This window comes from Brachyistius frenatus, unplaced genomic scaffold, assembly GCF_029030835.1.
Source record: "Brachyistius frenatus isolate BFR_SWC_R1_liver_20210118 unplaced genomic scaffold, ASM2903083v1 Contig_34, whole genome shotgun sequence".
NCBI lineage: Eukaryota > Metazoa > Chordata > Actinopteri > Embiotocidae > Brachyistius > Brachyistius frenatus.
The window spans coordinates 3,561,778-3,576,363 of record NW_027210633.1 but is presented as its reverse complement, the minus strand read 5'-3'; the positions used below and the strand labels follow the sequence as shown (position 1 = coordinate 3,576,363).

Here is a 14,586-nt window from a genome sequence, read left to right as displayed (position 1 = left end):
GTTATTGCTGAACGTAATACTCGCATTAGACACTAAACAGCAGCAAGTGATGTCATTCCCAAGAGCCATGAACAAGATTAGAACATTTACTTTGGCTGTACTTGATATTACCAGCACTACTTCTCCAGCTATAACTAATAATTACAAATAATGAGACAAATCACCACACCACTAATAAAAGAAGTGTTGAAAAACAAACATAATACATAGACAAATACAAATTTAAAAGACAATACAAAAATGAATACACATAGTGGGACATTTTACTCTTATGATGTTAATTGTTATATTCTCATTTACAGCTAAAGGTGATAAATGATCTCACAGTCTGACAAGTTTACAAAATGATCTAATTTGTGTTGACAGCGAGGGAGGAAGGGGATACATTAGAATCACTAATTATTTGCAGTGGCGACAGCACGTGCAGCTGTGGTGGTGGGTGATGAGTTTGGACCTGTCTGTCTTGCCACATACTTCATTTAATAAGGTTTAAAAAGTCTCTGAAGAAGCTACCACAGCTGACCCTGTGGCGAAGCTGAATGCTTAGAGGTCCCTTTGAAGGAATGTAGGCCGATTATAAAACCATAACGTTCATATGACTCCACAAATTAAATACCAACATTGACCATGCTGCTGAGAGAAAATGATTTTAGATTTTACAGCAATAAGCTTGGTGCTCTGGTGATGTCTGTGAACCCTTTGTGACTCCCCAGATTTGACTAAAACCAACAATATTTTAGGGGTGGAGTTGGGGGACAGTTCCTAAAACAGATGCATTTATTTCACAATGTGCTGAGAGATTCAAAATTTTGTTGTGTCATGGGTAAGCCATTGCAAAGAACATCTCTCACAGCTAAAAATGGTGACGGACATGATGACAAAGGGCATGTTCAGAAAGTTTATGAGGGTGAAAGTAAAAAATAAAAATAAAATGTAAAAAATGGCCATGCCATAAAATGTGAAGGGCAGAAAACTTATCAACATCTTTTAATTATAATTTAAACAGCTGAAAAACAACAATAAATAACTGTTTTCTTGGTTCTTTAAGGGGAAATTCAAATGTATTTGAAGAGATATTTTTCAGACTTTAAGGAAAAACGTTTTAAAAGTGCCACCTTTAAATCCGCTGTTGTGCAAAACATTTAGAATGACATACCATAATGCATCAAAGGCCTCTCACTGATTACAGTCATAACACATTCAGCTATAGCCTAACAACTGACTCCTACATGCATTATCTCAGCTCTTTTGTCCTTATGTTGCATGTGTACATAAAGCTGCTAAAAGTTAAAAAATAACTCAGGCCAATGGTATGAAATATTAATATTATTGCTTTATTTTCTGATACAGTAATAGATAAAGAATGAAAAAAAACAAGAGAAAGACAAGAGAAAGAGGAACAAGATGTGTGGCTTGTTTGCAGCATTGCATCATGGTGAAAGATCTGTGTGAGAGCATATGACCAAACCCAGAATGGGCTGGTCCTTTCACTAACTTAATATATCTGGAGTCATTTTAGAATTGAGGTCCTTGTGAGCTTCTTCAAGCCTCATAGACACACTGAGAGCCACGCCGTTCTCTGACAGCTGCAAATCTGCAAACATGGAATGAACTGAGAAGATTCAATAAAAGAGGAACCACCAGCAAGTGAGTGAGTCTATTTTGATTCATATTTTGCAGTAAAAGCTAAAGAGTTCTACCCGTGTGATATGAGTTCATCATCAACTATATCTGTAAAGGACCCAAAGCTTTAACAGCACAACTGTGCAACACGATGCTGTTTAGAGAAAAGATTTCATGCACAATAGTCTCACTGTTGTTACTGCACGGACTTTCTAACCTGAGGAGAAAGCATGTGAGCTTTTCTGTGAGCACAATGTTGCAGCCAATGTGCACAAAATAAAGACACAACATTATGTCTCTTTTATGTATTATGTTCTTATCATGTTACTTTATGTATGTATCTATAGTAAACCCATTGACGTGTCTATTTTATTTATATATAATGAGCTCTAAACTGTTTTCCATAATAACCCGAGTAAATTTGGTTCAATCATGTTTTTGCGGTGTTGTAAGAACTGTGAAATAGCAGAGAAAAAGTTTACTAAACATCTTTCTTCTCCTTTTCTTATTTAGAAATAGTTGCAGCAATTTCCTCCAACACAATTATGTAATTGCCTTTTGTGTCACAGACTATTTCTAAAGTGTTTCCACTAACCGTGTTAACTGATTAAACTCAAACTAGATGACCTACCTACAGTACAGGACTTCAAAAGCAACAATGTGTGGCACCAATCAATTATCAAGTCACTTATTGTTCAGCACTGATGGAATCAGACTTTACCTTAAAGATAAAAGGAGAAGCTGTCTACTTGTGAAATGTATTCGTCAGACTTCATGCATTTTAAATCTATTCCAGTCACTGAGCTTTATTTAGTTGTCAAAGAGAGACTTGTTTGTGCACATGCTGTACATGTCATACATTTACACCGGTCACACATTTACACTGGTCACACATTTACACCGGTCACACATTTACACCGGTCATACATTCTCCACTTCTAGGTGCAGGAAGAGCTGCTCACCATGGAGCCAAAGGGATCAGTGACATCACCGCAGGACAGGCCGGTACGTCGATGGAGCGTGTGCTCCAGCTCGGGTCTACATTACGGCTCTTTTGTAAACAGCCTTTCATCACTCACACCAAATGCAGTGGACAAACCAGCCATATCACCCAGACGCGGCTATATAGCGATAGCTGTGCTTTGCTACATCAACTTGCTCAACTACATGGAGCGGTACACAATAGCAGGTTATTGAGCTCTTGTATACACATGACAACACTGCATATGAACATTTATTTACTGCCTTATGTGGCGGGGCTTACAATGCCTTGTATTTATTGTCATGCAGGTGTCCTTTCCGACATTCAGAAATACTTCAGCATCAGTGATAGTACATCTGGACTTCTGCAAACAGGTATGACGATGCATCTGCACGGCAGAAACACTCACCATCTACCATGTTCGAAACCCTCAAAAACCCACTTATTTCTGTCCTCATTTGACCCTGTATTAAGTAAATGTAGGTAAATTGCAGAGCACTGACACACACGACCTCTTTTCCTTCTAAATTAATCAGATATCAGTGTGTTGATAGTTATGCTTTGATTGATTCTTGCAGGTGCTGTTTTGAAAAAGTGAACTTGGCACATTACTCAGATGGACTTATGTTGTTTTGTCAATGCATTTACAGTTTTCATCTGCAGTTTCTTACTTCTGGCCCCTCTCTTTGGATACCTCGGGGACCGCTACAACAGGAAATACATCATGATTGGTGGTTTGAGTGTGTGGCTTATTACAGCAGCCAGCAGCTCTTTTGTCACTGCATCAGTAAGTGAGAAGTACAGTGGTGTGAAAAAATGTTTGCCCCCTTCCTGATTTCCAATTTTGTTGCATGTTTGTCACACTTAAATGTTTCAGATCATCAAACAAATTTAAATATTAGTCAAAGATAACACAAGTAAACACAAAATGCAGTTTTTAAATGAAGGTTTTTATTTTTAAGGGAAAAAAGAAATCCAAACCCACATGGCCCTGTGTGAAAAAGTGTTTGCCCCCTAAACCTAATAACTGGTTGGGCCACCCTTAGCAGCAACAACTGCAATCAAGCGTTTGCAATAACTTGCAATGAGTCTTTTCCAGCTGTGGAGGAATTTTGGCCGACTCATCTTTGCAGAGTTGTTGTAATTCAGCCACATTGGAGGGTTTTCCAGCACCAACCTCCTTTTTAAGGTCATGCCACAGCATCTCAATAGGATTCAGGTCAGGACTTTGACTAGGCCACTCCAAAGTCTTCATTTTGTTTTTCTTCATCCATTCAGAGGTGGACTTGCTGGTGTGTTTTGGATCATTGTCCTGCTGCAGAACCCAAGTTGGCTTCAGCTTGAGGTCACGAACAGACGGCCGGACATTCTCCTTCAGGATTTCTTGGTAGACGGTAGAATTCATGGTTCCATTTATCACAGCAAGTCTTCCAGGTCCTGAAGCAGCAAAACAGCCCCAGACCATCACACTACCACCACCATATTTTACTGTTGGTATGATGTTCTTTTTCTGAAATGCGGTGTTACTTTTACGCCAGATGTAACGGGACACACACCTTCCAAAAAGTTCAACTTTTGTCTCATCAGCCCACAGAGTATTTTCCCAAAAGTCTCGGGGATCATCAAGATGTTTTCTGGCAAAAATGAGACGAGCCTTAATGTTCTTTTTGCTCAGCGGTGGTTTTGGTCTTGGAACTCTGCCATGCAGCCATTTTTGCCGAGTCTCTTTCTTATGGTGGAGTCATGAACACTGACCTGAACTGAGGCAAGTGAGGCCTGCAGTTCTTTGGATGTTGTTGTGGGGTCTTTCGTGACCTCTCGGATGAGTCGTCGCTGCTCTCTTGGGGTAATTTTGGTCGGCCGGCCGCTCCTGGGAAAGTTCACCACTGTTCCATGTTTTCTCCATTTGTGGATAATGGCTCTCACTGTGGTTCACTGGAGTCCCAAAGCTTTAGAAATGGCTTTAGAACCTTTTCCAGACTGATAGATCTCAATTACTTTCTTTCTGATTTGTTCCTGAATTTCTTTGGATCTCGGCATGATGTCTATCTTTTGAGGATCTTTTGGTCTACTTCACTTTGTCAGGCAGGTCCTATTGAAGTGATTTCTGGATTGAGAACAGGTGTGTCAGTAATCAGGCCTGGGTGTGGATAGAGAAATTAAACTCAGGTGTGATAAACTACAGTTAAGTTATGTTTTAACAGGAGGGGGAAAACACTTTTTCACAGAGGGCCATGTGGGTTTGGATTTTTTTTTCTCCCTTAATAATAAAAACTTTCATTTAAAAACTGCATTTTGTGTTTAGTTGTGTTATCTTTGACTAATATTTAAATTTGTTTGATGATCTGAAACATTTAAGTGTGACAGACATGCAAAAAAATTGGAAATCAGGAAGGGGGCAAACACTTTTTCACACCACTGTAGATGTTTTAACATGCACTTTACAAGAAACAATAAATAATAAGAGATCACAAGATGTCACTTCCTGCAGCTACCTTTTAGATTTCCTACCTCTGTTGTTCAGCCTCTTCATAAATTCGCTCCTTAAGTGGAAATGTCCCTGAATTTCAGAGCAAAACAAAAGCTCATACAGTGGCAAGAACAAGAATGAAAAACTTTGCAGTTGCATCAAGTGGTCTGGAAATATGATCTGATCTTTATCTTTGAGTCACAAGTATAGACACACCCAAATAATAATAAGAAAAAGTTCTTTATCAAACTCTACCATAAAACATGTTTGGGTGAACAGTCCTCTTGAGGTCATTCCACAATACCTCCATTGAATTAAATTCTGGGCTCTAACTGGACTTAACTTGATGTTTGAAGTCATATTGTCGTAGATTTACTTCAGTGTTTAGCGTCATTGTCCAGCTGCATCAACCAACTACTACGGAGCTTCAGCTAGTGGGCAGACAGCCACCCTGACATCCTGTAGGATAGCGGATGGTGAGATGACCAGGCCTCGAGGCAACACAGTTTACTCCACTGACCTTTTCCTCCCACTGTAGATGCTTCAGAAAATACTAAATGAGTCAACAACATAAATGTTAAGTGTTTTTGCTCATGTGTTTAGTGTGCAACGCTCTGCAATATGAATCTGCGGTGTTGATTGCTGTAGCTCTTCTTGACTGCAGGGATGTTACATCTCAAGCTGTGACAGGATGATTGTTGTGTTTCCTACTGAACCATGTTGAACTGCTGCTATGCCGTTGTCTTCATCCGTTTAGCACTTCTGGCTTCTCGCTCTGCTGCGAGCTCTGGTCGGTGTTGGGGAAGCCAGCTACTCCACCATTGCTCCCACCATCATAGCTGACCTCTTCACCGGGGGTCAGCGCAGCGTCATGATCTGCATCTTCTACGTCTTCATCCCCGTCGGAAGGTTAGGAACAAACTTAGTCTATGTCCACGGTTTTGTTTTTTCTCATTGCTTGTTTCAACACAGAAATCAAAATAATTTACTCTGCACCTGGAAGCAAGAATTGTTCCTTTGTGGCTCGTGAATATTGAATTCACTGCTGGTGGGAAACTCTATCATCTTAGATTTGATCTTCTGTGGCTTTGACCTCAAATTAACTGTCTCAGATGTGGAAATTGCTTTTCCATGCAGCAATAACAGAGGCATGGTCCTAAATTCAAGTCTTTTTTGTCATCATGGTCACAGTGTCATATGCTTTCAGTGGTCTTGGATACATAACAGGGGCAGGGTCTGCTGCTGTCACAGGGGACTGGCGCTGGGCTCTCAGGGTGAGAACATCTTTAGGTAACATTTTAGTTGAAGGAGTGTTCATAAGACCTACATGAAATTTATCACAGAAATATAGTATGAATGTTTATGGCAGTTATTATTAAGTGTCATTCAGTCAAATATGTCATTTTCAATGCAAAACTGACACTGTTTGAGATGTTGTTATGACAAGCTGACATTAACCAAGACAACATAACCTGTTGTAAACATGTAACCCTAACTTCATGACATTATTAGAAGTACCTAAGTACCGGGGTTAGTATTAAGTTGTGATAACAAAGACATTCCAAGTAATATCCACTTTGCATTAAAAGTGTATTTAAATGACATGAATGACAGCAGTCATTGATATGCATCAAGACACCTTCACATTAATGGTAGTTGTTATTTGTTGTCCTGACAGTCTTATTCACCTTTTTGAAATAAAGTTTAATGAAGAGTGATTGATACCTTATTGTATTTCCGTGCTGTCAGATCACTCCAATCTTGGGTGCAGTGGGACTCATCTTGATGGTCTTCCTTTGTCCTAACCCACCGAGAGGTGCAGCAGAGACCCATGGAGACGGAGTTATAGGGCAGACCTCTTACCTGGAGGACATCAAGTATCTTTTGAAAAAGTAGGATGTGGAGACTGACACTGGATCAATACTATAGCATATATATGAGTGTAAACAATCCAATAACAATATATCAGTAAAACAAAAAATCATATCACATAACAAAAGCAACCATTTTTGAGCATCTCTTAAATTTGATTGTTAAAGACTTGGATATCCTGTGATAAGTTCTGTTTCTACTACTTTCCATTAGTCCTGACAGAGACGTGATTTTTGTTTAACATTTTCTAATCTCTTGTTTGTTTGTGTACTCCAACCCTAGTAAAAGTTACGTGTGGTCATCACTGGGAGTCACAGCTCTGGCCTTCCTCACCGGAGCTCTGGCCTTCTGGCTGCCTACCTTCCTGACCAGAGCTCAAAGACTCCAAACACCGTGCACCGAAGAGCACTGCGACTCCAAACACAGGTGCAGCATGACCTTTCCTTCATGATCTTTCCTCACTCTTTAAAATCCCAATAGAGTTTTTACCATTGACTGTATGTCTGCCTCTGTGCGCTGTACAGTTACATCTTCGGTGCTGTGACGGTGGTGACGGGCATCCTGGGAGCGAGCCTCGGCACTGGTTTATCCAGACGGTTTAGAGAAAAGTTTCCAAACACGGACCCAGTCATCTGTGCCGTGGGCATGATGGGCTCGGTTCCCTGCCTTTTTATCACCGTCTTTGTAGCATCAGCGAGCATCCCAGCCACTTATGTAAGACACAAACTTTTGTCTTTTCTGGTGTCCTCAAGCTGAAATAAGAGTTCTAGAGGTGGTGATGTTGGTTTGTCAGTCAGTCCACCATTGTGGTCCAAACTGAAATTTGTCAATGACTATTGGATGGATAGATACAGTATTAAAGGTCCCCATGAATCCTACTGAGAAGGAGATCCCCTGACTCAACAATTTTGACATTTTGACATCTTAAAGAATGCTGGGTAATTTGCTATGAAATTTTGTATACACACTCCTGTCCCAAAAATGTATATCATTGTTGATGCTTTAACAGTTGGTCTGGCACCATCATCAGATCAAAGAAGATTTAAAGGGAAGGGGTTTTTTTTAGAGGGATTTCCATTGAATCCAATGAACATTATTTTAAATTCTAGTTAAGATGTCAAGGTTGGTCAAGGTCAAAGTCCAGATGAGCAAATGTGGACACCATGATCAATCAGCTCCTGACATGTCACTTAGTATGAGCATTACATTAAAAATCATAATACATATTGAAGGGATAATCCAAATGTCCATTAAGTATAATGAATAATTTATCAAATGTTCCTTAAAGTTCCTTACTGGGTGTCTGAAATGTTTTATTCCAGGTATTTATTTTCTTCGGTGAATTACTGCTCTCTCTCAACTGGGCTGTCTTGGCTGACATACTGCTGGTAAGTTTTAATTGTACTTTAGGGAATAAAAATATGGATCAGTCTGCTAAAACTTGAAGCTAATATGTTGTTTTGTGTGTACATTTTTCTTTAGAATGTTGTCATACCAACCCGAAGGGCCACAGCTGAGGCTCTGCAGATTACAGTGGGTCATCTCCTGGGTGATGCTGGGAGTCCTTACCTCTTAGGATTGGTGAGAAATAGTCTTCCTCCCTTTTAACTGTACTGTTCAGCACCTCTGTGAGCTTAATGAAACCACTTTTCTCCTTGTCATTGAGCACTAATGCTGTTTTCACACCTGCACCGGCAGATCTCTGATGTGATACGCAGATCTAAACCTGAAACCTACGAATGGAGCTTCCGCAGTCTGAAGTATAGCCTCCTGATCTGCCCATTCATGGGAATAGTGGGTGGGCTGTTTTTCCTCATGACTGCCTTCTACATTACTGAAGACAGCAAAGCAGTTCAGCGACTGCTAGACGGTAATGTAACGCCAAACACACAAACAGCAAAACTAAATGGTGATACACTAAAACCCAGCTCAGGCACAACAATTCTGCAAACTTTACAACATACTTTCTTTTGAGTTGCATGAGGGTTTCTTCATTTTGTATCTCTGCACAGGATATGTTTTTGTGAATGACACACTGGTATGTAGAAATTGTCCCCATTTGTTTGTTAATCTCAGTGTCACTCACATGCTGGAGTTTCCAGCTTTCTCTGAACAACAGTCTTTTATTCAACTCACTCAGACCTGCAACAAGATAGCACTCCTCCTTATCCAGTTAAGAACAAATTCCACTTCTCTGCACACATACCCCAACAAAGCACTGGCAGTCTGGTTTTCTGGCAACTCAGAGGCCGAGATGAGCCAAAGCTGATAAGCACAACATTGTCTTTCTCTTTGAATCTGAACTGACCTGGTTCTTTCCATTTTGTGGGACTGTTAATGAGGCAGCTGCACCAACAGGAATACTTGCATGGTTTTACCTTAATAGATAAGAGCTGGTTCTGGCACATGCACCTCTCTCATCCTACACCTTCTCTCTGTGTGTGTGTGTGTGTGTGTGTGTGTGTGTGTGTGTGTGTGTGTGTGTGTGTGTGTGTGTGTGTGTGTGTGTGTGTGTGTGTGTGTGTGTGTGTGTGTGTGTGTGTGTGTGTGTGTGTGTGTGTGTGTGTTTTACCAGCAGGTCCTCCACCTCAGCAGGATGCTGCACCGGAGCCCTCCCTGGAGCTGAGCAACAAGAAAAATGAGCTGGAGTCAGACAAAACTTGAACAAAAGAAACCAGCAGTTAATTATTATATATTTGAAGTGTAGAAAACAACATGTAAGAAATGTGAAGAAATGTCTCTTTTTTTTTGTTGTTGTCCCTTTACACCCACATACTGATTATAAATGCATAGAAAACGTGTTAATTCCCACACTATACCATTACCAGCTTTTTAAAAAAGTGTTTCCTCATTTGTTGCACAGTTGCACTCCGGTCAATTCAGTTTCACACACCCCTACATCACAAATTTGCTCAAAAAGTTGTTTTTTTTTAAAGTCTGTTCAACACACAACACCATCAGTTAAAATAAGAAACACTCACCTATCTTTTTACAGTAGTTAAAATAGAAAATAAAAATCTGCCTTTTCTCTTTATAGTTTCACATTGGCAGTGGACTGTTAACACTCACAGTATTACCTCCCATGCAGTTCTTTGCAGTATACAGTGAACCCTCGTTATAACGCGGTTCACTTTTCACGGTCTCGCTGCTTCACGGATTTGCATCGTGCATTGAAATCACATTACGACTATATGTAACGTAGATATATTTAATGTCCAGTTCTATCTATTTCAATTGTAAAATAAAGGTTACTACTTCACGGATTTCGCCTATCACGGTTTCTATTTGGAACGTAACCCCCGCGAAAAACGAGGGTTCACTGTACTTGAAAAGTAAATGCAATTTATATTTTTTTCCTGAATGTAAATATTGTTTTTCACATTCCAATAAATGTACAAACAAAAATGTTTCCAAGCATTCCATCGTCCGTCCGTCTGTCTAAATTGTGAACACTCTCCCAAGGCCAAAGCATGAATAAATGGGTCATGGTGAACAGAACAACTGAGAAGTAAAAGGGAAAGAAGAAGAAATGCTACACAAATTGTGACTTGTGAGCCTGTATCCAGCAGACAACTGCAATCTACTCCATCAACAGTCACTCTGCTTGTACATTTCCTCCCTACAAGTCGGCTAGGCAATTTGCTATTGCTGTAGACTCCATTGTTTAAGCTCATAGCCCTCTTAGTCTTTGTTAGGTTGGGATGTGGTTCATCCCTAGCTTCTGTTTGTCCCTCAACGGAAGATTGAGTTAGTTTAAATACAGCAGATCTGGGGTGATGTGATGAATTTCCCACATACGCTGCTTTTCTTTAAGCGCTCTTCTCTTTGCCTCAACTAGGGCTGGGTTTGGGTCATTATTGCAGTGGGAGGCAATGTGAGCGTCCTCACCACATCTAAAACAATACCACGGCTTAAGTTTAGGCAATTTGGCTGTGATTTGTTTGATTTATTTCACTTCTGGTTCATCTTTTGTCTTTTGTCATTGTTTATTGGTTTCTCTTGATGCTCTTTTTTCAGGTTTTGTAGTGCTGCAGGCTTTTAATTCTGCTATTTGACTCTGGAGATCTGCAATCTGCTTCTGGAGGTTATTAGTGGCAGCAGAAAAAGCATCACTATCAGGACTGTCCATGCTTGGAATGCATGTGGTCTGCAAATGTGAAAGCGCTCTAGTTTTTGTGATCCCAAGATGTTGCTTCATTTTTGTTGCTTTACTTGCTTGCTTATCCTCTTCAGTACGCAGGAGAAGAAGCAACTCAGTAAAAGATGGATGCTCATTTCTCCATTGTTCAAGCTGGAAGCAAGTTATCAATGGACTATCCAAGCAGCCACGATAAAACTGTCAGAGTAGTTGTTTATCTGCATCAATAGGAGAAATCCCATCTCTGCTTATTACTGAGCTTAAAGCCGTCTGCAGCCTATGCTAGTAGTGATAAGCTTTCTTGCCAACATTCTGGTTGGTGTTCAAAAAGCGAGCAAAGAACTCATCACCATCCTCAACTGTGGCATAAACTGAATCAAGCAGGTTAAGGTAAGCCTGTGGCTTTTGGACCAAGTGACTTTACTATGTTAGCAGCTGGGGATGAGATGCTCTCCACAATTTTCCTCACAACCTGGGTACCTGAAATCATGGGGTCATTTAAGCAGAAATCCACACTGCTACGCCAAGCATCATAACCAACTTCAAAAGCAGGGTGGGGGACTCTTCCTGAGAAAGGCTTCAGTTTATAAGACAAGTTGGACTGGGACGCCACCTCACTGCTTCTAACAATATGCTCCACAATCACACGTTGCACCTCAGGTGTGCTGAGTATATCTGCTGGTAGCTGGTGTTGTGTCATTTTTCCTTCTTCAAGAGAAACAGTTTCTTTGACAGTTTCAGAAGACTGAGTTGTGACACTACTGGGGCTTATGTCCTCACTAACATAGGAGATAGGTGATACAAGTTGAGGGTCATCTGAAAGAGACAGTGGCGGTGGCTCTGCAGGAGATTCAGCAACATGAACTTCAGCCTCCTTTCCCACTGATTCCCCTATCCTAGCCAACTCCTCACTTAATATGTCTTCAAACGATCTGCTTCTCATTTTAGCTCGATCCTTCAGCTCAGTCAGGTAAGATATGGTTGCAGAAACACTAATCTCACTACTATAAGCATTGACTAGGCTTTGAATGTGGTGAATAACTCTTGGGTCTGCAGTGCATCGTCTGTCATAAGGCAAGTACCGTTTCTCCAGTTCTTTAACTGCCTCATGTTGAAACATAGGCCCAAACTGTTTCAGGAAGTCAAAAACTTCATTGTGTATGAATAAAATCCACTCGTTTTTCTTTTCAAAATGTTCTCCTGAATTTTGCTGATGCCCATTGATGCTCATGTGGCCAGTTGGGGCAGCAGATCCCCCTCCACCAGCTCAAAGCCCCCTGAATATGCTGACTTTGACCAAGTACTCTTATTGAGAATCATCAAATTAACCTCTCCGTCTATGAGTGTCCCAGCCAGCATACCGCTACTGCCTCCTAATGAGGGACCACATGGGCCTCAGGCTGGACCACAGCATATGCAGATAATGGATTTAAAGAATCTTTATTTTACAATCTTGGTGTTTATAATGAAGCAGTGGCTGGAAATCCATCTCCTGATTCTGCTTTCACCACATATCTTACTGGGTCCTGCCAGGAATTGTCTCAAAACTCTGACTGTATGTATGTTCATGTTTTGTTCAATGTAAGGAAATTTAAGGAGTGGTTTCACAGAACATCAAAGTGTGCTGTTTCTATTACTTTGTTCACTAGATGGCGCAGCTGCACTACTATTAGAAATGCTATCATGAGGCTCCCAGTTGTGTTTCATTAGTGAGGCTCAATGGATTTCCCAGATGTTCACTACGACCTCCCGTAGATGTGGTGAAAAACTGCTCATGTTTGCATGCACAGTGTGCAGTTCTACTGTAATGGTCTTTAATGTCCCTCTGAAGGAGCACTATTTCATGTAATGACCTCACTGTAATGAGAATGTATGTATGTAATTAGCACGTATGTTACAGAACAAACTGCAAGACAATGGTGTGTGTGTGTGTGTGTGTGTGTTGGGGGGGGGGGGGGGGGGGTAAAGTATACACTCACCGGCACTTTATTAGGCACACCTCTCCAACTGCACGTTAAAGCAAATATCTAATCAGCCAATCACATGGCAGCAACTCAATGCATTTAGACATGTAGACATGGTCAAGACGACCTGCTGAAGTTCAAACCGAGCATTAGAATGGGGAAGAAAGGTGATTTAAATGACTTTGAACGTGGCACCATTGTTGGTGCCAGACGGGCTGGTCTGAGTATTTCAGAAACTGCTGATCTACTGGGATTTTCACGCACAACCATCTCTAGGGTTTACACAGAACGGTCTGAAAAAGAGAAAATATCCAGTGAGCGGCAGTTCTCTGGGCGAAAATGCCTTGTTGATGCCAGAGGTCAGAGGAGAACACCCAGACTGGTTCGAGATGATAGAAAGGCAACAGTAACTAAAATAACCACTCGTTACAACCAAAGTATGCAGAAGACCATCTCTATACGCACAACATGTAGAACTTTGAAGCAGATGGGCTCCAGCAGCAGAAGACCACCGGGTGCCGCTCCTGTCACCTAAGAAGAGGAAACTGAGGCTACAATTCGCACAGGCTCACCAAAATTGAACAATAGAAGATTGGAAAAACATTGCCTGGTCTGATGAGTCTCAATTTCTGCTGCGACATTCAGATGGTTTATTTTTCTTGTCACACTTTGGGCCCCTTAGTACCAACTGAGCATTGTTTAAACACCACAGCCTACCCGAGTATTGTTGCTGACCATGTCCATCCCTTTATGACCACAGTGTACCATCTTCTCATGGCTACTTCCAGCAGGATAATGCGCCATGTCACAAAGCTCAAATCATCTCAAACTGGTTTCTTGAACATGACAATGAGTTCACTGTACTCCAATGGCCTCCACAGTCACCACATATCCATCCAATAGAACCTTTGGGATGTGGTGGAACGGGAGATTCGCATCATGGATGTGCAGCTGACAAATGTGCAGCAACTGCGTGATGCTATCATGTCAATATGGACCAAAATCTCTGAAGAATGTTTCCAGCACCTTGTTGAATCTTTGCCATGAAGAATTAAGGCAGTTCTGAAGGCAAAATGGGGTCCAACGCGATACTAGAAAGGTGTACCTAATAAAGTGGCCAGTGAGTGTATACATAAAGTATATATATGCATGCATGTGCATCATATATATTAATGCATATGTTAGCACATCCATATCTCAACCTCTCTGGAGAGAAAGTAAATTAATAAATAGCTTGAATGTTTTATTCCTTACAGAATTGTTGACTTAATTCACAACTTGTGGTATTTCTGTTATGTTGTTGACATGTGGACATCTATCTTAGGCCTCCACTACATCTAGGCAGTGGTAGCACTGCCATATAGACTAATATTTAGGATATGTATTACTCTACCAGTGTAAAAATATAGTCACAATGTATTCTCTGGCACAATAAAGACATGTATAGTCACCTTCCAGATATACTCTAAACCTTATCGTCATTTCCTTAAGTGACTGCATTTTTCAAAACAAAAGAATACAGAATGAGTCAATAATC

The 14,586-nt window shown here is 40.8% G+C and overlaps 1 protein-coding gene across 3 annotated transcripts; it reads left to right on the top strand.

Moving 5' to 3' along the window:
- Nucleotides 1-1,560: 1,560 nt before the first annotated feature.
- Nucleotides 1,561-10,044, top strand: spns3 (SPNS lysolipid transporter 3, sphingosine-1-phosphate (putative)). Of its 3 annotated transcripts, none has more exons than XM_069700735.1 (13): nucleotides 1,561-1,647; nucleotides 2,566-2,812; nucleotides 2,914-2,979; nucleotides 3,256-3,392; nucleotides 5,833-5,984; nucleotides 6,283-6,349; nucleotides 6,825-6,967; nucleotides 7,230-7,373; nucleotides 7,472-7,661; nucleotides 8,270-8,335; nucleotides 8,430-8,528; nucleotides 8,646-8,817; nucleotides 9,526-10,044. In XM_069700735.1, the coding sequence occupies exons 2-13, from the start codon at nucleotides 2,587-2,589 to the stop codon at nucleotides 9,609-9,611; spliced, it is 1,548 nt and encodes a 515-aa protein (XP_069556836.1). In that variant the 5' UTR covers nucleotides 1,561-1,647; nucleotides 2,566-2,586; the 3' UTR covers nucleotides 9,612-10,044. The 3 variants fall into 3 exon arrangements, with proteins under 3 accessions (XP_069556836.1, XP_069556833.1, XP_069556835.1); XM_069700732.1 differs by having other exon boundaries at nucleotides 9,523-10,044; XM_069700734.1 differs by having other exon boundaries at nucleotides 1,561-1,651; nucleotides 9,523-10,044.
- The last annotated feature ends 4,542 nt before the right edge of the window (nucleotides 10,045-14,586 follow it).